The 27,686-nt window shown below is 41.1% G+C and overlaps 1 protein-coding gene across 8 annotated transcripts in view; it reads left to right on the top strand.

Moving 5' to 3' along the window:
- Nucleotides 1-27,267, top strand: part of SLC22A15 (solute carrier family 22 member 15) — an 82,749-nt gene extending 55,482 nt beyond the window's left edge. For 2 of the 8 annotated variants that reach the window (XM_073809175.1, XM_019919403.3), the window contains 6 exons: nt 1,713-1,853; nt 4,640-4,725; nt 18,673-18,793; nt 20,643-20,715; nt 22,811-22,999; nt 23,314-27,267. In XM_073809175.1, coding sequence (XP_073665276.1) covers nt 1,713-1,853; nt 4,640-4,725; nt 18,673-18,793; nt 20,643-20,715; nt 22,811-22,999; nt 23,314-23,403 — 700 coding nt within the window. In that variant the 3' untranslated portion in view covers nt 23,404-27,267. Of the gene's footprint in view, nt 1-1,712; nt 1,854-4,639; nt 4,726-18,650; nt 18,794-20,642; nt 20,720-22,810; nt 23,000-23,313 lie in introns of those variants that run through there. The other 6 variants (XR_004527684.2, XR_004527683.2, XR_012333608.1 and 3 more) reach the window with 6 other exon arrangements.
- Nucleotides 27,268-27,686: the final 419 nt, after the last annotated feature.

Here is a 27,686-nt window from a genome sequence, read left to right as displayed (position 1 = left end):
TGTCAAAATGAATTGTAAAAACATAAAAACTAATGAACTTCCAAAGCCCAGGTCTTTTACTATTTGTATAGAAATTTATGGTTTACAAAGGGGGAAAAGGAGGGGGTGTGGGATGAATTGGGAGATTGGGATTGACATATATACACTATTGATCTATGTATAAAATAGATAATTGATGAGAACCTACTGTATAGAACGGGGAACTCTACTCAATGCTCTGTGGTGACCTAAATGGGAAGGAAATCCAAATAAGAGGGGATATATGTATATGTATAGTTGATTCCCTTTGCTGTACAGCAGAAACTAATATAACATTGTAAAGCAACTGTACTGCAATAAAAATTAATTTAAAAAATTTATGGTTTACAAAATGTATTTGTATATTAACAAAGCCTAGTCAGGGTTTATTTTCGTTCTAGTTTGTTTTATTTTTAATACTGCAATTTCCTAGGCACAAAAGGTTTTGCTTTCTTTCTGTGGTTTCAGTTACCCAAGGTCAATTGCAGTCTGAAAATATTACACGGAAAATTCCAGAAAGAAACAACTCATAAGTTTTAAATTGCAGGTCATTCTGAGTAGCGTGATGAAATCTCGCACCCTCCCACTGCATCCCACGTGGGACCTGAATCATCCCTTTGTCCAGCATATCCTGCCCATTAGCCACTTAGTCACAGTCTTTCTTATCAGATCGACTATCCGGTATGGCAGTGCTTGTGTTCAAGTCACTCTTATTTTACTTAATAATGGCCCCAAAGCACGAGAGTAGTCATGCCAGCAATTCGGATGTTCTCTTACTGGGCCTAATTTATAAATTAAACCTTATCATAGGTGTATGGCTAGGAAAAAACATAGTATATATCGGGTTCGGTACTATCTGAGGTTTCAGGCATCCACTGGGAGTCTTGGAACGTATCCCCAGCGGATAAGCAGGGGCTACTGTAGTCCCTTCACTCTGGAAGAAGTTCCTATTATTCCGGATGGCCCTTGCTCCAGCGTAGCTCCTGGGCTGCGGGACGTGGGCTCTGTGCCTGGCACAATGCCTGCCTCCTAGGAGGCGCCCCCTCAGTGTTTCGGCGGTGGCGTACAGAAATAGATGCAGGGCTTTGATCATCCTAGAGGAGCCTGCCTCTACCATGGCCCTCGTCCTCTCTTTCCTGTTCTGGGCGTCTATAGCATATGCACTTGCTGAGTGCCAGGAGGGGTTGAGAACCTGGTCAGGGGTTAGAGTCCCTGTCACCCTGGCCTGCAGGCCACCCGCTGGTAACCCAGGCACTAATCAGCATCTGTTCTCAGCACCATCCTCTGTTGGCTTTCTCTCTGGGAGTTCTTTATTCTAGAGTCATTTCGATAATATCACAATTGCCTAGGGCAAGTGTTCTATAAGTTGTTGAATTAAATACAGTAAGAATAGAGTCACTGTCTTCATTTAAATGCAGAAAAGTGTGACGAAAGCACAAGCGGTGTCTCCTCTGTCAGGAGCTGGCCACACCTTTGCTTTATAGAGCATCTGGATGTAGCTCAAGTCATTTCCAAGGCCCCTTTACTTTTTATTTTGTCCTAGTATAGAAATTATATTAGGATAGAAAGCTTAGTGGGAGAGTCAGGCTTACTGCTTGAGCCGGATGGCATTATTGAACCAGGATTTGACTCTTCTCTGGTAGATTCTTATCGGCTTTTTCATTGTCTTTCTTGTTTTTCACCCCCAATTGCAGGTTTGTGTGCAGCTTGGTGTATTATGGCCTAACTCTCAGTGCAGGTGATCTAGGTGGAAATATTTATGCCAACTTGGCCCTGTCTGGCCTCATAGAGATTCCATCTTACCCTATCTGCATCTACTTGATTAACCAAAAATGGTGAGTATGGGTGGATATGAAGTGCACCATGTAGAGGACACACACACACTAACATACATAAATATCTTTGTCCATATGCAGAATCCGCTAAGTACTCCATGGTGATTAGAATTCTTTTCAGACCAAACACAGTGAGAATTCATTTTTTAGTGTTATTTCTTGGGCTTCAAGTTTATGAGTTATTATGTAGGTTTTTTTTAATTGAAGCATAGTTGATTCACCATGTGTTAGTTTCTGGTATACAGCAAAATGATTCAGTCATACATATACATATTCTTTTTCATAATGTCTTCCATTATAGTTTATTGCAAGATACTGAATGTAGTTCCCTGTGCTGTACAGTAGGACCTTGTTGTTTATCTATTTTATCTACAGTAGTTTATATCTGCTAATCCCAAACTCCTGATTTATCCCTCCCTGCCCTTCCCCTTTGGTAACCATAAGTTTGTTTTCTATGTCTGTGAGTCTGTTTCTGTTTTGTAGATAAGTTCATTTGTGTCATATTTTAGATTCCATATATAAGTGATATGATATTTGTATTTCTCTGTCTGACTTACTCAGTGCGATAGTCCATTCATGTTGCTGCAAATGGCATCATTTCATTCTTTTTTATGACTGAGTAATACTCTATCATATATATATATACCACATCTTCTTTATCCATTCATCTGTTGATGGGCATCTAGGTTGCTTTCATGTCTTGGCTATTGTAAATAGTGTTGCTATGAACATTGAGGTGTGTGTGTCTTTTCGAATTAGAGTTTTCTCCAGATATATGTTGAGGAGTCAGATTACTGGGTCATATTGTAGCTCTATTTTTAGTTTTTTTAAGGAACCTCCATACTGTTTTCCATAGTGGTTGCACCAATATACATTCCCACCAACAGCGTAGGAGGGTTCCCTTTTCCTCACACCCTCTCCAGCATATATTGTTTGTAGACTTTTTGATGATGGCCATTCTGACCAGTATGAGGTGATGCCTCATTGTTGTTTTGATTTGCATTTCTCTAATAATTAGTGATGTTGAACATCTTTTCACGTGCTTATTGGCCATCTGTACGTCGTCTTTGGAGAAATGTCTATTTAGGTCTTCATAGGTTTTTAACCCAATATTAAGACATTACCACCCAACTGTTTTTGAGCAGCCTGTGTGTGATTTGTTCGTCCCAACATGTGGGAATATTGACTCGATGTAGGTAGAGCTCCATGACCCAATCACTATCATTTAGAAGCTCTCACACAAGACAAAGAGCTGGAGGAACGAAAAAGACTTTTCTTTCCTCTTAAGATCCCCTGGACTTTGTTGAGAGAAGAAGAGATCCTGCTTTTGCTGTTCATTGTCAGTGGGCCCAGTTTTGAAATATTTTTTTTAAGATCTTTTATAGAGCACCCTTTCCTCAGCTTTCTCAGATTCCTTCTGTTATTGAACCCCTGACCAGGGCAACTGAAAATTGTGAGCTAGGAATCAGTTGGATTTTGCCATTTCTCATTCTCCAGAAATCATCATTTTTACCAAAAACAGCATTCCTTTAGCGTTGCACTGGCTGCTGTCGTCATGGATATTGCGGTCAGCGCATTTTAAAGGGCAGTTTTGGATTCTGTTCAGTTGAAGGGCTTTTCTCTGGGGGGTGGCCCCAGTTGCCTCTGCTGACCCCTCTGTTAGTGACTGAGTGTGCTCTCATCATGGTCCAAGGGCTGAGCCAGGCAGAGTATTCAGAAATCTGTTCCCACCATCCCCGGTGTGCTTCCTGTTACAGCTTCCTGTGCTCCCCTCTGATGACCATGGACAGTGTTACAAGGACACAGTCGATGGGGGGGTGTGTCCTAGGTGTCTTTGCATCCCTAGTGCCTGCCTAGAATGATGCCTGTCACTTGAAAGGCATTCAATACTGACTGTTAAATTAAGCACAATAACCTGGAGACGTGAGTCCTTCCCTGTCTCCCAGCCATCCGCACCAGAGTCAGGATTAAAATCTGAAGCAGAGGGAAGGAACACCACCTTGGGGATCAGGCAGCCTCGTGTTAGTTTTATAACTTTGAGAAGTTACCTTGCTAAACCTCCATGTAGTTATCCTTAAACCAGGGATTATAAAATTGCCCTGGAAAAATTGTTATAAAAATTACAATAACATTGAAGCTCCTAACAGAGGACCTAGCACATTGCCAGCTCCTAGTAAAGGAAGGCTTATTAATGTTCATATCTTTCTTCTAAGTCTCGAGCTCTTATTTGAAAATTATTTCTCCCAAGAAAGTGTGCAATAAATTTCACTTAATTCTGACATACTAACTAGAGTTTCTTTCTGTTTGTCTTTTTAAGAGAGAGAGAGGTGTGTTTAAAATTTTAACTGCTTAAGATACAAGTAACCAGAAAATGAAATGAGCTGGAAGTCTCCATTCTCCAGGTCTCAGTGTTATTCTCTAGAAGATGGAGAATATAACAGCATATGCCTTACAGGTTTATTATTAGCATTAAGTAAGATAACATAGACAGAAAGCATTTCGGCACAGAAAGTGCCTGAAGCATAGTAAGCACTCACAGAAATAGATGGAATGATTCCCTATTCTTTTCCTGCACACATGATTTAAACCCGCCGTCCAGCAAGTTTTCCTTGGCTTTGTGATGGTTACTTATTTTATGTCCTGGTCAGTCATATGTGCCACCCACTCCTTAAGAAAAGATGAACATATAATGAAAGTGAGGACATGTAAAAAGGAAGGTTAGGGGGATGAAGCAGATGAATGTATAAGATTCTCAAGGGAAATGTGAATTTCTTTGTATTGTTTAGGTTTGGTCGGAAGCGGACATTAGCAACATTTCTGTGCCTAGGAGGACTGGCTTGTCTTATTGTCATGTTTCTTCCAGAAAAGAAAGGTATGCCTTTCCAATTTCTACATGAGGGTTTTGAATAGCACTTGTATTACAATGAATCTCAATATAGTGGAGCGATCACCATATGCCGTGCTTCATTTCTGTGGTTGCATATTATTTAGCAATGGTGTGGGGTATAATGGGCCAGATTCTTTCCATTGCCTAAACTATTCTCCGGGTGAATAATGTGCTTAGAGGTGCACTATTAATTCTTTCAGGCGATTAAGCTACCATCTGGGGTGTCTGGACTGCAGTACTGGTGATGTTGGAGTTGTTTATTTGATGATGATGTGGGCCATTTAGTTCTGCACAGAAGGAGCCTCTGTCCAAGGCTGCAGATTGCCCTCCTCATTCCAGCCAGTTACGAGACTGGAGATGAGAGGCACTGGTTCTCCACGGTGGCTTCGGCACCCCTCATTGTCTCCATCAATACTCCCAAGGCACCCTGATAATAACAACAGCACAATAAGAATAATAGTCACTGTTGGTGACAATTGACCTTCTCTCATTCTTATAGAAAGTGTGAATGAAACATCCTTAGGAAGCTTGCTATTTTTATATTTGTAGCTTTGCTATGTAAACACAGCTTTAAAAACAGGTCCCTTTGGCATCCATATCTAACACGACTTCTACCCCTCTCTAGGGATTCTATACATAGTGCTGGTCCTCAACCTCTTTTCCGCACTAGCACACCTGAGACATGCCCTCTATTACATCAAAAACTGTGGTTTTAGCAGTGATTTTCGACCATAAGAAGTGGGTCATAACAAACTCTCTGCTGCTAGGGAATAGGGTACAATGAAAGCCCTGTTTTGGGGACTTTGGGATTTTGAAAGGGTTCCACCATGGAGCTTGTTCTTCAGGTGGGAATCATTGTGAAATGGTTTAGCATAAGTTTTTCTTTTTTGGCCGCACCGTGCGGCCTGTGGGATCTTAGTTCGACCGGGGATTGAACCCGGGTCCCGGCAGTGAGAGCTCCGAGTCCTAACCACTGGACCACCAGGGAACTCCCTAACAACGTTTTGATAACGACTAGAAATGCAGCTGACGATTTCATTTCCCGTCAGAGCATACATGTATTAAGTGCTCCTTTGGTGATCCCTTCTCCTTAAGGGTCAGGTGTACCAGCGTCTCACTGAAGACTCCAAGGCCACGTGTCCTAGTTATGCAGCCCTCCAGTATATCTGCTGTGCTGCTAGCTGCCACCTGGAGTTCTGTGCCTTAAATCCAGAGCACTGTTGGTTCACTAGTTAGGATTTTACTCAATATTTAGAACAGCCTTGGGGACTCCCCTGGTGGTGCAGTGGTTAAGAATCCGCCTGCCAATTCAGGGGATATGGGTTCGAGCCCTGGTCCGGGAAGATCCCACATGCCGTGGGGCAACTAAGCCTGTGAGCCACAACTGCTGAGCCCACGTGCCACAACTACTGAAGCTTGTGCACCTAGAGCCTGTGCTGCACAACAAGAGAAGCCACCACAATGAGAAGGCCGTGCACCACAACGAAGAGTAGCCCCCGCTCACCGCAACTAGAGAAAGCCCGCGCGCAGCAACGAAGACCCTATACAGCCAAAAATAAATAAATTAATTAATTTAAAAAAAAGAACAGCCTTACACTGATTTTCACGGAATCCTGGAAACTAAAGAATTCAGTAAGTTTGCCATCGAGGCTTCCCTGGTGCTGCAGTGCTTGTAAACCACATACACAGCCCCTCTCCTTGGACACGCGTGGGCACAGTAGCATTCAGTATTGGTAGCCTAGCATGGTGGGTACTGCCCAATGAAGAGTGTACTATATGTTTTCTTTACTATAGGCCATACTTGTACAGACATGTATATATATTTATATAAGATCTACCTATCCTAGAATGGAACGTTTGAGGGAAAATAAAATGGAAGGCCAAAAAAAAAAAAAGGTAACACTTCCAGTTGAGAGCCAAGATTGTAACCTGAGAGTAGCCAGGAGCTTCCTATCAGTAACCATGTTTTCAATAAATACTCTTTCATGTACAAAAAAAAAAAGTCTTAGTTTTAAGAAAGTTCCTACCTGTGCTAGTGCCAACAAAAGGAGAAACTCCTCAGCTGTTGCCCTGCCATGGGCTTGTAGAACTAAGCGCCCAGTTCTGTTTGTCTGGGACAAGACATTAATGGGCTTCAAATCACTGCAACTTTCAGTTCAGCAGATTCTGTTTCTCGTAGACAACCTAGAAATTCAGTTGTTTTCTACCTGTAATATCCAGTGGTCTATTTATTACTCTATAGAGAGAAACTTTTCCTTGTTCCTCTAAATGCCCCTGTAAGCTGTCACACCTCGGCAAGCCAGGCCGATTCATGCCTTTCCTCACTCCCACGTATCTGTACTCCAGGTAACCCACACCCTGGGCCTCTGCACACAGCCCTTTCTACACAAACCCAAAGGGAAAGCAGATTCGTGGTCTCCCGTCTAGACCGGTCACGACACTGTGCTCACTTCCAGTCTGTCCTAAGCGAGCAGCTGAGCCCCTCGTGGATCACGCCCTTGGTGCACACCGAGTCACAAACACAGCACATCTGTCTTACACACCCACAGATGCACCCCGGGAACAGGATTCCTGTCATACTTAGAAAAGTGGATGTAGTCTATTTTTGAAGATTTCCAGAGAAAGAAGTTCCATAATGTTCCTTAGCAAGTAGTTTCTATTTTTAATAGCCACGCAAAGGTTAGAATGAGCCTCTTCCACTACAGCTGAGCCCATTTCCTTTCATTTTATTCATCACTAGAGATAGAGAACAGATGGTCACCCCTCTTTTGCATAATCCTTTCTCTCTTTGCAGGGACTCATCTAGCTATTCCTGAATCTTCGCCACTTTGAGCTAAAAGTATTTATTCTTTAAACTTTCTTTGAACCTTTCATATTTACTCTTCAAAATATTTTGATAGCTTTCTTTTAAATCTCAATTTTTTCAAAGTGCCGAGGTTTAGGCTACCTGTTGTGAAAGTTCTGATAAATATATATTAAGAAAGAGGCCTAGCAGTTTGAAAACATCTGTTACCATCTTATGTGAGCTTGGTGACCACTCATTTTCTCACTGCTTTTTATGCTCATTTGCCCTCACTTTTTCCCACCAAACATTCATTTGCTCTCTCTGTCAACTTAGGTTGCCCTCTACATACCAACTCTTTTTTTCACATCTACGTATGACTGTGATGCTCAGTGTCTGAAACACAGACATAGGTATACCTCTATAAGAGACAGCCAGTAAGCTAGAAAATAGATTGTTTGGCATTCCTTAGCCTATGGTTGATAATTATTGGACAAAAGTGTCCTATTCAATACATATTTGCACCCTGGTTGGCCTCCAAGTAAACGTTCTCCCCTGGGGGCAATGTTACCAAGTGGCCACTAATTTCTTCCACAGATTGGTCCTCATACATTTTACCTGATCTCTATCCTTGCTTCAAGGGTTCTAATTAAGCTGTAATACTGGCGACCATTTATTTTTTTAATATTTATTTTATTTATTATTTATTTGGTTGTGCCGGGTCTTAGTTGTGGCAGGCAGGCTCTTTAGTTGTGGCATGAGAACTCTTAGTTGTGGCATGCATGTGGGATCTAGTTCCCCGACCAGGGATCGAACCCGGGCCCCCTGCATTGGGAGTGAGGAGTCTTAGCCACAGTGCCACCAGGGAAGTCCCCTGGCGACCACTTATTAAGTGTTAACTATGTGCTGGTTTCTCTTCATACATAGAGGTATTACCTCTTATCCCCATTTCCTAAGGAAACTAAAGCTCAGGTAGGTCAAGCAACTTGTCCAAGGTTGCACAGCAAGTAAGCAGCACACCTGGGATTCAGATCCCACGTCTCTCTGACTCTAAAATCAGTGCTCTTTTGGGAATGCTTATTTGTTCTCTTAGAGTTTTAAGACCAAAGTATTCATTGCACATGGTAAAGCCATAGCCTTAGAGAATTAATGCTGCCTGACTAGGACCCATTCTTAACTCTTCAATGGGCAGGCCTGATGGGAATTGGCCAGAGTTTAAGAACCTGGCTTGTCAGGGTGGCACTGGGTAAGGAGGTTGGCAAGGAGGTTTCTGGCAGTTGTGATCCTGCCAGAGAATCTGAATACTGGGAAGTCACAGCACGTGACTAGATAAACAGTTTCACAGTTGAAGGGAGTGTCCTCAGACTCAGCTCTAGCAGAACCTTTATCTCTCATTGCTTTGTTCAGCCTCAGCCCGCCCATTCTTTATTCATTTGACTTCTCTAGGGCCTGCTATGTACAGGGTACTATTTATAAATATGACCTGGTTCCTGGCCTCAAAGAGCTTATAATCTAGTGAGGAAAAGGAATGATTCATAAAAACAGAAGGTACCATATGAGAATTGACAACAGAATGCTATAGGAACTTTAACAGGCTATGATAGTAATGCAGACCAGCTAACCCCCTGTTTCACCAGACAAAATATAAGAAACAATGATTTTCAGACATTGGACAACAGGCTGCGGAAGACAGAAGTGATCCCTGAGAGAAATGAAACAAGATGTGCCCTAAGAGTGCCCTAGCTCAGGTCTTCAGGCCTCAGTGCACAAAGGGACACCCAGCAAATCCTGGTGCTCTTACCAAATTGATAAGACAGATAGTAAAGCCTGGAAAGGCCAATATGGCTAGAATTTCCTGGGCAAAATACTGGAGAGGAGTAAGATATATAGAGGAATATGTGGAGGAAAAATTCTAGAGATCTGCAGAAGATCTCTGAGCCCTTGGCTGCTGACTGATCTGGGCATGCATTTGAGGAAGCTACAGAGGCTGGGGAGGTAGCCACCAGAAAGGAACAAGTGGAACAATTCTTGGAACCTAGGGCCACGTCTAGTTCGTGTTGCCTTTAGCCAGACGTGGAGCACTGGGTAAAGACCTCCTGGGTCAAAGTAGCCCAACACTATAGGCTATTCTGCTATAGCAGAGCTTGCTCTAAAAGTGCTTAAAAAATTCAGAGGATCAAGTGATTCCCAGTAACTTAACTGCATTCCAGGAAAAAGAGCAACAATATGTAAAGGAATACAATAAAATCCAGCACCTAACAGTGTAACATTCACAACCTCTGGCATCCAGTCAGTATTACCAGGCATGCAGATGAGCGGGAAAATACCTCCCACAACCAGGAGAAATGTCAATAGAAACAGAACCAAAAATGACACAGATAATAGAATGAGGAGGCAGGGACATTAAAACAGCTATTATAAATGTACTGCATATGTTTACGAAGGTAGAAGAAAGCAAGATAATAATGAGCAGAGAAAGAGAAGATAGAAAAAGAGGCACATGTTACATCTAGGGATGAAACATACATTATATGAAAAAAAAAACAGGCAGTAGATGAGATGAACCACAGAAGAGATCAGTGACGAAGATATAACAAAAGAAGCTGCAGAATGAAACAAACAAAAGTTGTAGGACAACACCAAGCCCAACAGTTATGCAACTGGAACCTGAGAAGGAGGAAGTAAAAAACAAAGATACTTGCAGAAATGATGGTCTCCTACTTTCCAGATTTGATGAAAACTATAAACACATTATGAGAAAGTGGTCAGTTCATCAAGAAGATGTTACAATCCCGATTATGTGTGTGTCTGATAACATTTGAAGCACAGGAAGCAAAGTGGACAGAACTGAAAGGAGAAATAGACAGACTCAACATTACAGTTGGATATTTCAGTACTCTCTCTAATGACTGATAGAAAAACTGACAGAAAAGAATTAGCATATGGAGACTTAAGCAGCCTACATGACCTAATTGTCATTTGTCAGACACTACCTAAAACGGCAGAATACGCATTCTGTGTGAAGTGCACACCCAGAACATGTGCCAAGAGAGACCATGTTCTGGGCCATAAGACAAGTTTCAATAAATATAAAAGGATTGAAATCTTACAAAAATAAGTTCTTTTACCATAATGGAATTAAAGTAGAAATCAATAACAGAAAGCTATCGGGAAATCCTCAAATATTTGGATTTCAAAAAAAACATTCTTCTAAAAACACATGGGTCAAAGAAGAAAGCACAAAGGAAATTAGAAAAATTTTAATTAAACAATAATTAAAGTACAACATATTGAGTTTGTGAGATGCAGTAAAGCAGCGCTTAGAGGGAAATTTGTATAATTAAAAAATGTTGTATCAGGCTTCCCTGGTGGCACACTGGTTAAGAATCTGCCTGCCAGTGCAGGTGACACAGGTTCGATCCCTGGTCCGGGAAGATCCCACATGCTGCAGAGTAGCTAAGCCTCTGTGCCACAGCTACTGAGCCTGTGGTCTAGAGCCTGTGAGCCACAACTACTGAGCCCACGCTCCACAACTACTGAGCTGCACCACAACTACTGAAGATCGCGTGCTCTAGGGCTAGTGTGCCGCAACTGCTGAGCCCATGTGCTGCAACTACTGAAGCCCGCGTGCCTAGAGCCCGTGCTCCGCAACAAGAGAAGCCACCACAATGAGAAGCCCACACACTGCAATGAAGAGTAGCCCCTGCTCGCCACAACTAGAGAAAGCCCACGCACAGCAACGAAGACCCAACACAGCCAAAAATAAATTAAAAAAAAAAAGTATCAGGGGCTTCCCTGGTGGCGCAGTGGTTGGGAGTCCGCCTGCCGATGCAGGGGACAGGGGTTCGTGCCCCGGTCCGGGAAGATCCCACATGCCATGGAGCGGCTGGGCCCGTGAGCCATGGCCACTGAACCTGCACGTCTGGAGCCTGTGCTCCACAACGGGAGAGGCCACAACAGTGAGAGGCCTGCGTACCGCAAAACAAACAAACAAACAAACAAAAACAAAAAAAAGTATCAGAAAAAATGAAATTTTCAAATCAGTGATCTAAGCATCTCCCCTAAGAATATAGAAGGCAAATTAAAAAAAAAAAAAAAGACTGACAAACACAAAGTAAGCAAAAGGAAGGAAATAATAAATATAAGTAAAAATCAATAAAATAAAAACATGAAAATAATAGAGAAAAGTCAATGAAACCAAAAGCTGGTTGTTTGAGATCAATAAAATCAATAAGCCACTAGCCACACTAATAAAGGAAAAAGAAAGAAGAAACTGATTACCAGTATCAGGAATGAAAGAGGGACATCACTATAGAAACTGTAGACATTTATAAGGGAATATTATAAACATTTTTATGCCAATAAATTCAACTTAGGTAAAATGGATAAATTCCTTGAAAGGTACAAACTACCAAAGTGTACAAAACCATAGATAACCTGAATAACCCTTTATCCAGTAAAGATATCTAATTTGTAGTTTAAAACATTCCCACAAAGAGAATTCCGGACCCAGATGGCTTCACTGGTAAATTATGAAACACATAAGGAAGAAATAATATAATTCTACACATTCTTCCAGAAAATAAAAAAAAGAGCGAATACTCTTCCAACCCAGTGTTTGAGGTCAGCAATTACCCTGATATTAAAACCAAACAAAGACATTATGAGAAAACTAAAGACCAATATCTCTCATTAATATAGATGCAAAAATCTATTAACTAAACATTAGCAAATTCAACAATGAATAAAAAAGGTATAAAACATCATGACCAAGCAGGATTTATCCCACAAACACCCAGCTGGTTTAACATTCAAAAGCTAATCAGTGTTATTCACCATATTAAAAGACCAAAAAGAAAAAAAGAAAATCATATGGTCATTTCAATACAAGTAGTAAAAGCACTTGTCTGGTTTCAACACCCATTCTTTACAAAAACTAGCAGCAAGCAGAAGTTTCCTTAGCCTGATAATGGAAAACCTACAGCTAACATCACGTTTAATGGTGAAAAACTAAATGCTTGTTCCCTAAGATTGGGAAAAAGGCAAGGATATCCATTCTTGCCACTTCTTTGGAGCATTGTACTGAAATTATTAGTGAATACAACAAGGCAATAAAAAGAAATTAGGGGGATCCAAAATGAAAAGGAAGAACTAAAACTGTCTTTATTCACAAGACTTCATGATTGTCTCCATAGAAAATCCTAAAAAAAAAATTATTAGAATTAAGAAATGAGTTTAGCAGAGTCTTTTGACACATAATTTTAGTTCTACATGTTAACAACAAACAATTTAAAATTGAAGTAAAACAATGCCATTTACAAAAAATTAAAAATATGAAATATTTAGGAATGAAAACTTAAAAATATGTATGAGACCTGTAGAAAACTGTAAAATATAAAACATTGATGAGAGAAGTTAAAGAAGACTAAATAAATGAATTGGTGGTAATGGTAATAATAAAATAAATGAAGAGCTTACCATGCTCAAGGATCAGAAAATACTAAGACATCAGTTCTCCCCAAATCAATCTATCTTCAGCACAATCCCAATAAAATTTCCACCAGGCTTCTTTTTGCTGATAGATACTGACAAGTTAATACTAAAATTTCTATGGAACTGCAAATTATATCCAAAATAATTTTTATCAAGAAAAATTAAGTTGGAGGACTTTATCCCAACTGATTTTAAAACTTACTACAAAATTATGTTAAGACAGTAGGGGAATTCCCTGGACTCAGCACTTTCACTGCTGTGGCCTGGGTTCGATACCTGATTGAGGAACTAAGATCCCACAAGCCATGAGACATGGCCTGAAAATTAAAAAAAAAAAAAAGTGTGATATTGGCATAATGGTGGATGCATAGATAATAGAATTGAATATGAAATAGACCTATATATATATGGTCATTTGATTTTTATTTTATTTTTGAGGGGGCTGAGATTTTATTCACCTTTTAAAAATGTTTCATTCAATCATAACACACATAGAGAAAAATACACATGGTCAATTGATTTTTGATGACAAGTCAATTCAAGGAGAAAAAGAATCTTTTCAGTAAACCATGCTGGAATAATTGAATATCCATATGTAAAAAATTTACCTACAACCTGCACATCCCATCATATGCAGTAATTAACTTGAAATGAATGGTATGTCTAAATGTTGTGGACAAAGAATCACCAGCCATATCATAAACAAAGGATGTTGCAGCCATCAAACCATCAGCCACCATATCAGTTCCCCCTATGATGCACCCTGAGGTGATTCAGAATGGAGAAAACAGGATATTGGCCCTAGATAGTTAAGGTGCATATCAAAAGAATGATTTCAGTGAGCCCAGATTCTTGCATTTTCCCATGCATAGAAAAGTGCTAAATTCGTTAACCTGAGATATCTGTTTTTTCTTTAACTGGCAGTAATCTTCTGATGTTCTGACTACCTGATTTTTTTTGCAAAAACTCCTATATATCCTGGGTCCTTTCTTACTCTCCAGAACAGTCCCTCAGAGCTATCTGAGAGGCTGTCTCCCAGGTGTAAGTTCTCAGCGTGTCCCTGGAATAAAACATAATTGTCAACTTTTAGGTTGTGGGTTTTTTTTTTTTCAGTCGACAGTATAAAGGGTAAAACTACACAACTTCTAAAAGAGAACATGGAAGAAAATCTCAGTGCCTTTGGGCAAAGATTTCTTAAATATGACACAAAAAGCACACAAAAAAATTCATAACTTAGACTCCATCAAAATTAAAACTTTTGCTTTTTAAAAGACATTATTAAGGAAATGAAAAGCAAGGCACAGACTGGGAAAAATATTTGTAAAACGTATACCTGATAAAGAACTTGTACCCAGAAGATAGAATGGACTCTTACAGTTCAGTAATGAAAAAACAATGGGAAAAATGTTTAAACAGACACTTCTGCAAAAGGATATAAATATGGAAAATAAGCATGGGAAAAGATGTTCAACATCATTAGACATTAGGGAAACGGAAATTAAAACCACAATGAGATACCACTACACACCTATTAGAATGGCTAAAATTAAAAAGACTGACCATACCAAATGTCAGCAGTGATAGGAAAGAACTGGAACTCTCATACACTGCTGATAGAAATGTAAAATAGTACAGAGACTTTGGATAACATTAGCAGCTTATTTTAAAGAGAAACATAAATTTACTGTCTGATTAAACTTTACCCAAAAGAAGCAGAAACATAGATCCTCAAAAGGACTTTGATGTTCATGGTAGCTTTATTAATAATAGCCCCAAACTGGAAGGAACGCAAATGCCCCTCAGCTGAGGAATGGATAAACAAATTGTGTTATATCCATACAGTGAATTACTCACCAACAACAAAGCAATGAGCTATGACCTACTGATGCAGGGAGCAATGTGGATGAATTTCAGAAGCATTATGCTTACTAAAAGAAGCCAGACACAAAAGCCTACAAACTGAATTATTTCATTCATGTGAAATTCTAGAAATGGCAAAACTATAGTGACAGAATTTTCGGCATATGTGGTATTTTTCTTTAGAAAAAAAAGCCAAAGGAAAGCAAAATGAATTGTGGTTCTTGGCTCAACTTCTGTATCATAGTACAGGACCTACAGCTCTCTTAAAGATTTTTAACATATTCATAAACAATAAAAATTTACCCAGTGAATGAAGTGGATGATTAAGTTTAACTTTTCTTATTTGGGTCAGTGAAATGTGACTGTAACATACTGAGGTATTTTGTTCTGGTGACCCTAGTGGACTCTGAGAAAACTTCAGATAACTAGTTCTGAAAATGATGTCTGTAGTATCTTCATCATTGGAATCAACTTAAAACCTCTGAAGTTCAGTACTTTGAAGAATACAAGTGTTTTGAAAATTCCCTTTTTTTTCTCCCAAAGATAATTGAGCTTAATTTTTCCTTTTAAATCACTCTTTTTCCCTTAACAGTCACTTTGAACATTCATTGATAATAGCCAATAATATCTAATTTCATTTTCAGATAAAAACCAAGGTCAGAAATCCAGGGAACCAACCCAGTGGCCGCAAAGCCTTCCTAAATATTAACTCATGATGACTGATAGACCGGCAGCCCCACAGGCAGGCTAAGAAGTCATTTTCTAATAAACAGAGCTGTCTGAAATTGACATGGGCTATCTTGGGAGAGAGTTGAGTTCCCCCAGGTTCAAATGGCCGCTGCAGACTCCACTGGCAGGAACAAGGAGAGAAGTTTCAAGCATCAGATGAGGTGTCGGGCTGATGGGAGCACTTGTGGGTATGCGGCTGGAGCCAGGCTCCCCAGATGGGCCACTGCTAGAAGTGTCCTGAGCCTCACAGGGGAGAAATCTTCCAGCCTTGGATCTTGTGGGTGTTTAGATGGTAAGCCTTCTGCGACATGTTATTTGAATTTAATTTTCAGGATGGCAATCCCCTCACCTGTTCTAAAGACGTAGAGTATCTCCAACACAGTTCTGGAAGGTGCCATCCTGTATGGGTTGAAAACAGTCCCAAAGATCATTTGCAGTCACGCAAATGTGCACATTTCTGTTTGCTTCAGTGCCACCCAAGACCTCTTCCTGACTCACTCAGTTTTCTGGAAAATCATTGATGAATTTAATTTGCCCTCATTATTGGTTTACTTGAAGTTGTTAGATATCAAAAGTCCAGACCTATACCTTGAGCATGCTTCTTTTTCCAGAAGCACCTCATGGCTTAAAATAATATATTCAGTACTTAAAATTGCTGACATATTCTTCCAAATAGCCTGGCAGAAGAGAAGAAGGCCCCAGATGGTCGAGTTTGGCAGTGCCTGGGCCACTGCGTTCAGAACGCCATCTTTAAAGGAGTTGAAGTTTTATTTCATAGTCAAGCTGGGAATGTGAAACTTTTATTTTGGAATGGGATATATTATGTGCCTCCTTCCTCAGACATTGAAAGCACATGAGCACAGATTCTTTTCGCTTAAATTAATCCCTGTTATAGTCCTTACACTTACTCTTGCAATAAATATTTAGTGAGCACCACTGTGATCAGACTGTGGGAGGTGCCGTGAGGGAAACAGATACAAATAAGGCCTTAGCCTGAGACAACTCAAAATATATTTGGGGGGCTTCCCTGGTGGCGCAGTGGTTGAGAGTCCACCTGACGATGCAGGGGACATGGGTTCGTGCCCCGGTCCGGGAAGATCCTACATGCCGCAGAGCGGCAAGGTCTGTGAGCCACGGCCGCTGAGCCTGTGTGTCCGGAGCCTGTGCTCCGCAACGGGAGAGGCCACAACAGTGAGAGGCCCGCGTACCGCAAAAAAAAAAAAAAAAAAAAAAAAATATATATATATATATATGTATATTTGGGGGCAGACAAGATGGAAAAGTAAGCAACTACAGGGGAGTGTCTAAAGCATGCCATTTGCATGGATTGGGAAATGGGCGCCATGGAGGTCAAGGGCAGGAAAGAATATTGCAGTTGAGTTATTTAAGTGGTTTGGATGAGCCAGGTATGCAGTCCCAAGGAAGGGACAGGCATGTTCTATTAGTCAGAAATGTCAGAGAGAATGAGAGGCAATTACTTTGGTGATCAGGACATTGCTGCTGACCTTCAAGAATAGGAGTTTCAGGAGAGGATGGTATTGGAGGCCACATTGTAGTGATGTACAGGGCAGATGCGTTTGAGGAAATGGAGGGTCAGTCACTCACTGGAGATGTTTGATTGTGAAGGGGAGAAAGTGCAATGGAGCCAATGAGAATTTTTGCTTTTTCCTAAGGAGAAGAAAACTTATTTTGAAGGTTACGGCCTAGTGGGTTGCTGAAGGGGAGAGGTTAAATATGTTTGAAAGGGAATAATTAAATTGTAAGATCCCAGAGAAGGTAGTATTAATAAAGGAAAGAACCACTGGACAATTGATAGCATTTTTGATAGGGACGTGAACTAGCATAAACTGTATTTTTGCATTTTATGTAAAAAACGTTACATTAAGAAACTGAAATATCATTATTGATTAGTAATCTTCAAGTAAGAAATTGGGGAGGAGGAAGGATGAAAAGTAGTTCCACATTTAGAGTCTTGTTCTTTAAAGAACGTGTAGTAGTTTAGTGGGATTATTCCTTGTCTTTACAATGGAATACTAAGGAATGAATGCAAACTGAAGATAGGAGTTTTTTGAGACTCACTCCTCTCATGTGTCAGGGCTTGTCATGCTGATCAACCTTTTACATCATTGATTGTTGAACGAGGTTGGGAAGAAAGGAGAGGCAAGTAATACGCTTAGATAGGTGGAACTTAAGACTTCTGTGAAGCTTACTTGACCCCAGTACAGAAGTTTTCAGGGAGCTCTGTCATTCAGGAGTGAGTGCAGGTTTTTTGTTTGTTTGTTTGTTTTTAATTTTATTGAAGTATAGTTGATTTACAATGTGTTAATTTCTGCTGTACAGCAAAGTGATTTAGTTATACATATATTCTTTTTCATCTTCTTTTCCATTATGGCTTTTACAAGATATTGAATATAGTTCCCTGTGCTAAACAGTAGAACCTCGTTGTTTATCCATTCTCTATATAATAGTTTGCATCTGCTAATCCCAAACTCCCAATCTTTCCCTCCCCCACCCCTCCTCCTTGGCGACCACAAGTCTCTTCTCTATATCTGTTGAGTCTGTTTTTGTTTCACAGACATGTTCATTTGTGTCATATTTTAGATTCCACATATAAGTGATATCATATGGTATTTGTCTTTCTCTGTGTGACTTACTTCGCTTAGTATGATCATCTCTAGGTCCATCCATGTTGCTGCAAATGGCATTATTTCATTCTTTTTTCTGGCTGAGTAGTATTCCATTGTGTGTGTGTATGTATGTATATATATATATATATATCACATCTCCTTTATCCATTCATCTGTTGATGGACATTTAGGTTGTGCAGGTTTAATCACACATCACGACAGCCACTGTGTAAGATTTCCTGGGGATGGCCAAAATGCTGAGAAATATTTGCTGTGTGCTGTGTGTGATAACTAAACCTTCTGAATGTATGTCTGGTTATATGATCTCTTCGCTCTTTGAGATCACCACAGATGTCTCTCACTCCTTCAGAATTAAGTATGTCACTTAGACGAATTTTTCTCCACCGAGGACCTCACAGATGTGGCACTTGTCCTCCTCAGACACAGGTGTGTTCGCAGTGGTGAACAGCCATTCCTTGTCCCTGCTGGGGAAGCTGACCATCAGCGCTGCCTTCAATGTCGTGTATATCTACACCTCAGAGCTGTACCCCACGGTCATCAGGTATGCCTCACACACAGGCTTGTCCTTCCCATGTCCTGAATTCTGTTGTAGATGTTTGCATTGACAGAGGTGTGGTCCTCACTTCACCTGGAGCACAGCGGGTGTGGGCTAGCAGCAACTCAGCAAGCAGCTGTGAGCCCAGAACCTGTGGACACTGCTCTTGCCTGCTTGGCTGAGGAAAACGTAACTTGATCTTGGGCTGAATTCCCTGTCAGTCGTGAGAAGTACTCTACACTAAACGTATCCCAGCACCCAAATAGTGCTCGGATGTCATTTTTATTTCAGTGCATGTGAGTTATTCAGTCAACCCTTCTGTGTCAGGTACACGATGGACCAGGAGACAAGGTCCCTGTTATCACAGAGCCTATATTTTAGCACAAAATATACACATTTAAAAAAAGATGAGACTTCCCTGGTGGCGCACTGGTTAAGAATCCGCCTGCCAATGCAGGGGGCACAGGTACAATCCCTGGTCCACAAAGTTCCCACATGCCGCGAAGCAACTAAGCCTGTGCGCCACAACTCCTGAGCCCACATGGCACAACTACTGAAGCCCCCGTGCCTAGAGCCTGTGCTCCACAACAAGAGAAGCCACTGCAGTGAGAAGCCCACGCATCGCAACGAAGAGTAGCCCTCACTCGCCACAACTGTAGAAAGCCCGCGGGCAGTAACAAAGACCCAGTGCAGCCAAAAATAAATAAATAAATAAAGATAATTCCCTATAGTTATAAGTGAATATTGTATTTACATATTAGTTGTTAAAGGTGATTTTCAATGAGTAGGACTTGCTTATATCAAAAATAACATACTCAGAAACAAAACCAAAAAACCCAACATATTCCATCCTAAGTTTGCCCTCATAAAATAAGTCGGAAAACAAAAAAACAAACCTAAGTTTGAAGGGCAGGGATGCAGCTCAGTCTTTACAGAACGGCCTCTGTGTACTGGACCGTAGTCCCCCGTCGGCATTTTCCTGGTCTTTTTTTGAGGATCATTCCAAACAGATCCTTCTTTTTCCCTTATCCATGCAAGAAGCGTAATGGTTCTGTCTGCCTTTTTCCCAGTAAGAGATCAGGTTGTCTGTGATTGGCTTGTCATTCCCTGATTATTCCCAGAACCTGCTTTCTCTGGCTGTTGCCTATAAAACTAGGGTGACCGTTTAGTTCCAAACTGGGACACTTTTGAGAGCGAATGTGGGCATTATTAACAATTCGGCTGGGATAACAGGGTGCTGTACGGTCACCCTACCTATAATCATTATCATTCTCATTTCCTCCCCCTCCTTGCTACCCACATTCCCCAAGAAGGTAATGTTCTTGGTTTCCTGAGAATATATGTCCAATCAATTCCTATTTATATGCCTGATCCTTTCATAGTTAATTAGTTGAGTTTAAAGAAATGGGCAGACTTTTCAGATCATTAAACCCTGGCTCTTCTATGGATGTTTTAACTGATAGGAGACCTAAGACACGAGAACCCAGGAGAACATTTAACAAGAAATATTCACGTGCTCATTTCTGCACCAGCTTCTATACTGCACTGTCCAATATCACATGTGGCTATTTAAGTTTAAATTAATTAAAAGGAAATGAATTAAAAATTATGTTCCTCATTCTTAGTTGCATTGAGCTCTCGGTAGCTGCCTGTGTCTGGGGGCTTCCGTATTGGACAGGGCGAGTACAGAACATTTGCAGCATCACAGAAAGTTCTAGTGGGCAGTACTGCTCTGTAGCATCCTGCACTTCCACTTTGGGATTTGTTATTCTGAGCCCACTATCCCTTAGAGCCTTTAAATTGTCCCCCTAGAACTTACTGACTTTTTTTTTTTCCTTTTCCTTTTGCCTTTCAGGAATGTTGGGCTTGGAACTTGTTCCATGTTCTCCCGAGTTGGTGGGATTATTGCTCCCTTCATCCCCTCACTGGTTGGTTTGTACCTCCTAGTTTGTTTTTCTTGATTCTCTGCTTTGGAAATGTTTGTGCTTTTGAGTAGAAAGAGGTAACAAACAGCTGCGGTTTTAAGATCAGCCTGACACAAATGTGCACCTTGTGCCTTTTAGATTAAGGATCCATGAGGGCAGATGGACCCTTCCCAGGGATTGGCTGTATTCATTGGAGAGTTAGCTAATGCCTGCCTGCCCCTTCCTGTCCCCATTTGTACGTTAGTTGATTAGTGAACATTTCCTAAGTTTCTGCTGTGTGCTGAGCTCTGTGCTAAGCCCTTTACATACATCATATCATGCAGTCTTCACCACAGCCGTATGCTGTAGGCATTGGTACCCTGTATTAAATAACAGAGAACACAGCATACCACTCGGAAAAGAAAATTAGAAGAGAAGAAGGTGAAAGGGAGATAAAGTAAACTCCATCCAATCTCAAAATGTTCATGTTCTGAGAAAGATCCCATGGAGCCCCTGTGCACGTCTCTGCTTGGTCTCCTCTAGGACTTTCCCAGCCAAGACTTGTTGAAGCGTGATTAGGTTTGATCAAGTGGGGCTTTGAGCCTGTTCTGGAGACAATTGCTCATCACTCAGGCAACTACTCGCCTCATCCTAGTACAGGACGTCTCTGAAATGCCACTGTAGCCTTTTCTTTTCTTGAGGAAGTGGGATATACTTCCTTTTTCTGAGTATTTCTCTGTGTTTCGTGCTCAATTTTATTTTTTTTCCTTTTTTTTCCACATCTTTATTGGAGTATAATTGCTTTACAATGGAGTGTTAGTTTCTGCTTTATAACAAAGTGAATCAGTTACACATATACTTATGTTCCCATATCTCTTCCCTCTTGCGTCTCCCTCCCTCCCACCCTCCCTATCCCACCCCTCTAGGTGGTCACAAAGCACGGAGCTGATCTCCCTGTGCTACGCGGCTGCTTCCCACTATCATGCTCAATTTTAGATCACAAGACCCTTCTTATGAAGGAGTCATATTAGTTCCATTTTGCAAAATGTGTCCAACGCTAGGTGTTTATCATTAATGATGCCCGACTTTGGACCGCTGTCCTAGAACATTATAACACCCAGCGTTGTGTCTTCCCTGAGTCCCACTAAGTTGAGAAGAGGTGAACGTTCCCCTTGATTCAACAACAGGCCCACAGTTCCGCGCATGTGTTTGCACGCAGGGGGCCAGAGGTCAGAGTTTTTCGTCCCCCTCCTGTCCCCTCCCCATGCCTCCCTCTCCTCCTCCATCATCTCTTCATCTTTGAAAAATCAGGAAAAGATGATCAGAAGGGACATCCTAACTAGCCACCGAATTTGGAAGCCCAAACCAGAAGGTGATAAAGCTGGGTGTCTCCTTTGCAGGAACTCAGGAATGGTAATCAGCGCAGAAATCCCCCAGAGCCCCGTCCTGCAAGAACCTTGGTGTTATCTTTGAAATTGTATGTTTGTATTTAAATTTTCCTGAGAACGTCTTTTGGACCGGCCCGCTACCATGTCCAAACCATGTGTATAGGTTTCTCTAGGCCTTTCTCTTCCTTTTCAGGGTGTTTACACCTTTAAGCCCCATGCCTCTCAGTTCTGGTGCTTAGTGAATCAGAACACATATGTGGGACTGTTTGGCCCATTCCAGGGTCGAGAACGTTAAAGTTCGTCGTTGTCAGCAAATATGCAGGGTGTCTCCTGCGTGTGGAGATCACTGTGCTGCAGGCCACTCAACCTGGAGCGGAAGCTGAGTGTCCGGCTCACCATGCACTCTGGCAGCGTGTCTGCCCTGCTCAGACAGCCAAGCCCCTTCCCCACAGTCCCCAGCCTGTGCATGAACAGTCTGCTGCGTCTGCTCCACGGGCCAGCTCTGTCCTTTTGATTTACTCACTCCTGTCTCTGTGCCCGAGGACTGGCTCTGGTTTCCTGGGGTAATTCTCTAAGGGGAAAGAAGACGGGCTTTCTGGTGTATTCTAGTGAGGAGGCAGGACCTGGACAGTAAACATGGCAGGGCCTGGGTCATAAGACTGCTGATGTCATCTGCTAGGAAACTAACACTGAATTTTTGTTTGTTTTCATTCCACTCCCTGCCCCCATAGAAGTACGTGCAGTGGTCTTTACCCTTCATTGTCTTTGGAGCCACGGGGCTGACCTCAGGCCTCCTGAGTTTATTATTGCCAGAAACCCTTAACAGTCCATTGCTAGAGACGTTTTCTGACCTTCAGGTGTACTCATATCGGAGGCTGGGGGAGGAGGCGTTATCTTTACAGACCTTGGATCCCCCTCAGGTATGATGGAATTTTTCTTAATCATTCAGATTTACCATTTGGATAATGATAGTTTTGGGGGAAAAGAAAAAAAAGAATATCTGATTATATTAAATAGAACTGAGCAAAACTGCTGGAAAAAAGTGGGATCTGATAGCAGCTGATTGTCAGAGAAATAAAGATGATTCATTAGCTTTCTTAGAACACTTTAGGGGCTAATTCTTAGGGGAATAAATGTCATCAGAGTACATTTGTCAGTTGAATGCTAGACAGTAATTTAACTTTAGAAATGTCATGACATCATTTCCCTGCCCTTTTCTCCTTTCCTGCTTTAGTCTGTGGACAAGGAGAGCCCTTTAGGGAGTGAGAGTGAGGAAGAGGAAGAGTTTTACGATGCGGATGAAGAGACACAGATGATCAAGTGACGTGCCCCAGATTCCTCCTCAGACGCAGAGGGTCATCTTCTCTGCCTCCAACGAGGGCAGGTTCTCCCAGGAAACTGAAGGGAGCTGTGGAAAGATAGGCCTGAACAAACATCGAAGGTACTCAGTGTGGCCTGATGTTTTTTAGGCACGAAGGAAGTTGGAGAAGAGATTTCAAGAAACAGGGCATCACTGCATCAAGGGAATAGTTGTTAACTGCCCACAATTCGGGTTTAGCTCAAAATCATGACCTCTGGCCAGATTGCTGAAGTCCACATGCCAGAGTGGTAAGCTCATTTGTTTCTAGAAGTTTGATTACGTTGCCTTTCAGCTTCATTGTGGCCTAAAGGCAAATATGTAAAATTTCTTCTCACCATTAACACGTAATCTGTCCACCAAATTTGACATCCGCCCCCCTCAGTTGCTCCTCACCAGGAATCTTTTGAGGCAGGTTGGTGTTAGCATTTCATTCACTTTTTTGCCAGAAGAAAAGCACTGAGAGGTCATTTGTGTGGCCTGAGGCCCTCCACCTTCATCCCAACGGATGAAATTTGGGCCCCCAACTTGGTTCCTGGCCCAGTGATTGGCTTGAGCTCCCTGTGCTTTCAGTCAGTCCCACAGATGACCCGCTAGGAAAAGCCAGCTGCACCAGAGTAATGTTCAGAGTCTGAGGTGTGGCTGCCTCTCCCTGGCAGCTCCCTTTGATACTCGAATTGTGTAATTTCTTCAGTTCCCACTTGTGTGCGCCTGGAGAAAAATTTCCATCTCAGATTCTAGTACCAGCAATAACTTCCAAACCATGCCCAGTAAACGACGAAGTTTTATAAAGGGGAGGGCAGCTAAAAAGTGACATGTCAAGACTTTGGATGTTAAAAAGGAAAAAAAATGCTGTTTTTAATAAGGAAGAAAAGAAAATTATCTTTCGCAATTTTCTGTTTGTTTTGTTTTCAGTGTTGTACAAGGAGGGACTTGGGCAACATTTAAGAACTTGAACTCTTCTAGTCCTAGATCAGCTCCAGCCTGTTTGGTTAGCTAGAATGGAAGGCTCAGTAATTTCCTAGTAAATGTTGGTTTTCATTAAGTACTGCCAGCTTTCAAATAAATCAAAGTCGTACTGTTTCCTAAAATCATGTGCTGAAAGTGTTTCCCATGAAACCTGGGTATTATCTCAAATAGGAGTGTTAACCTGGAGTCAACAAGCTTGGACAGTGTTACTTTAGGTCACTTTCCCAACTGGGAAAATTTCTGTGTTTTCAGAATTTCCATTTCTGTTAATCCCTTGGAGAAAAAGAAATTTCACTGGAGATAAAGAGAAGTCATCACTGAGTCTGTTTCTGGAAATCTTGGAGGACTCACCTCACATTGGCTCCAACCCTGTCCTGTCCTCTTCCATTGACATCTTGGTTTGCACTATACCAGCTTGTACCTTTGTTAAAGTATTTTTATGTCCTTCATGCCCTTGATTATGTATTGGGCTCTTTATAAATAGGGGCCATCTCTAATGCTGTTTATTTCTCGCTGCTGTGCCCAGAACACAGTAAGTATTACTGTTTCTAGCCATCAGGGAAATTGTAGAACTCCTCCCAGTATCATTTTTGTAAATCACAGGCAAATCTGACCCAAACCCCCAAATTGTGGAATCTCGCTGTCTTTCTCTGGGAAATGGAGACCCTGCCCACCATCAAGAGAGGAAGAAAGGAAGAACTTACAAGGACACTTAGAAGCTCTTCATTGTGAAGTTAAACGTAAAACAAGAAACCAACACATAGGTGATTCTTGGTTGGTTGGAGCCCTCTTTGCATTATAAGAGTAATAATCCCATTATAAAAACATGTGGAAACTAGAAGTTTAAAAATGTATTAGTCATAGGCCCAACACCCAGAGACAACCAGTGTCATGGCTTTGGTCTCTTTGAAGACCAACTGGGAATCCATCTTTCTATTGGCACTGGGGTTCCCTCTGCCTCTGGCTAGATAATTGAGGATCCCATTAGTTCTGCCCCTGGGTATCCTCTTTTCCCAGCTCCAGGGTAGAAGAAGGGAGGGAAGGGTACACAGTTTGAACACATGTTGCTAAGGCTGGGCTATCAGCTGCTCACGTCAGATGTGTCACTAAATTTTGTTTCTTCCTAGATGGTCTTTTGGCAAAGTTTAATAATTACTGTTTTGGGGACTTCCCTGGTGGCACAGTGGTTAAGTATCCACCTGCCAATGCAGGGGATATGGGTTTGAGCCCTGGTCCAGGAAGATCCCACATGCCGTGGAGCAACTAAGCTCATACGCCACAACTACTGAGCCTGTGCTCTAGAGTCCGTGAGCCACAACTGCTGAGCCCGTGTGCCACAACTCCTGAAGCCTGTGTGCCTAGAGCCCGTGCTCCACAACAAGAGAAGCCACCGCAATGAGAAGCCCGCGCACTGCAACGAGGAGTAGCCCCCGCTCGCCGCAACTAGAGAAAGCCTGTGCGCAACAACAAAGACCCAACGCAGCCAAAAATAAATAAATTAATTAAAAAAAATAATAATTACTGTCTTTTCATCCCTTTGCCTTTTATAAAAACAGATTCTGTCCTTTTGCTATTAACTGTTGAAAAATAGTGGTTGTGGAGATGGTGCACATGAGCATATTTGTACTGATTAAATTATTGGAAAACTCTTAATTTATAGGTAATGTATTTTGTTTGTTCAGATGAGTTGTAAAAGGTATCCTTTTAAATTTTTTATTGTATTCAAAATTAAATTTCTTTTCTCCTAAAAAGCAGCAAGAAAACCATAAGACACATAAGAAATCCCAGGGCTTCCAGGGTCAAAGGTCTTACTTATCAACAGCTTGTCCAGAACCCTGGCACCACACAGATATGTTGAGAGAAACTGTTTTGTAGTTTCCTGATTGTTGAGTTAAAACCACTGCCCATTGAAAATGCAGTATTTGTCATTTGGCTGATTTCAAGCAATGTAGACCTTCTTTAGTACTTAGAAATGAACAAATAAAATACAACAAATAACAAGCAAATGAAAGTTTCTGGGACACTACTTAAGTAAATGTAATCTGGGCAAGTATTTTTATGGAGGTCAAATTGATAAAGGTACTTTTAATAGATTCATATTCCTAATGAAAACATATTGAAATAATGATCTCTACTGATTAAACTGAATTAAACTGCAGCTTTCTAATAGGACTTACTCTTCCATTACTAATTCTTATTAGATTATTCTTAAATTGGATACATATAAAGGATTTTTTTAACAAAATAAAATGCAGGTATTTTGGTTTCTTGTGAATATGATAAAGAATTGTAAAATGTAGACCTTTTGTTCTTACAGAACGTATCAGGATGTACACAGTAGCATCTTTGACAAATTGAGCAAATATAGAATCTGCTAGAAATTATGGGTGGTATGTGGGTCAGGGGCTGTAGCAAAATTAGGGAGTCAGTGGGTACAAAAGATAACTATAAAAGTATTTCTGGAAAGAGAAAAATGCAAAGATACTGCATTGTTAGAAAATGCATCTGTGTAGTATGTTAAAGGGAAAGATCTTATGATTATCTCAATAGATGCATGAAGGTTATTTGACAAAATTCAACACCTATTTAAAATAAAAGCTACTAGCAGACAAGGAGTAAAAGGAAACTTCCTTAGCAGTATAAGGCGTATTGTAGCACGTAAGGTGAATTGACCTAAGGCATCTCTTCACCTTCCCGGGACCTTCAGACTTTCTTGATAATGACCACAATAAGAAATGTATTTTACATATTCTTTCTCTTCCCTGTTCCTCCACTGTCTCTGTCTCTGTCTCTGTCTCTTTCTCCCCACCTGACAATACTTACTATATATATATTTAAAATAAAATATATACATAAAACTTTCATGAAACATGCTTATTCTTGCTTGGTACCCTGATAGCTTATATTCTGTCCCATTTTGTTTTTTAAAATGCCACTTGTGACCCACTAAACTGATTTCATGACCTACTGTAGTTTAAAAACCCTTGGTTCTTCTCTGTCTTCTTGTACTGCAGAGGCTTTAAAGCTAAGATGTACATTTCCCAAACACCCTTTGCAGCTAGGCTTCTAGGTGCAATTAAGTTTCCACCAGTCAGATTCAGATGGAATTTGGAAGGTGGGAGTGAGGTGGAGGCCATATTTGTGATGCATCGTTTTTTCCTACTCTGTTCTCCAGGGATGGAGGCATTTGGTCTTGCTGAGGCAGTTTCAGCAGAGATGTTGACAGGGGCAATATTGATTAAAATCTTAACAAGATTTTTTGCATAGAACCTGGCAAAATG

This window comes from Tursiops truncatus, chromosome 1 (assembly GCF_011762595.2).
Source record: "Tursiops truncatus isolate mTurTru1 chromosome 1, mTurTru1.mat.Y, whole genome shotgun sequence".
NCBI lineage: Eukaryota > Metazoa > Chordata > Mammalia > Artiodactyla > Delphinidae > Tursiops > Tursiops truncatus.
The sequence above is the reverse complement of the archived record's forward strand: the minus strand, read 5'-3'. Positions and strand labels throughout refer to the sequence as shown.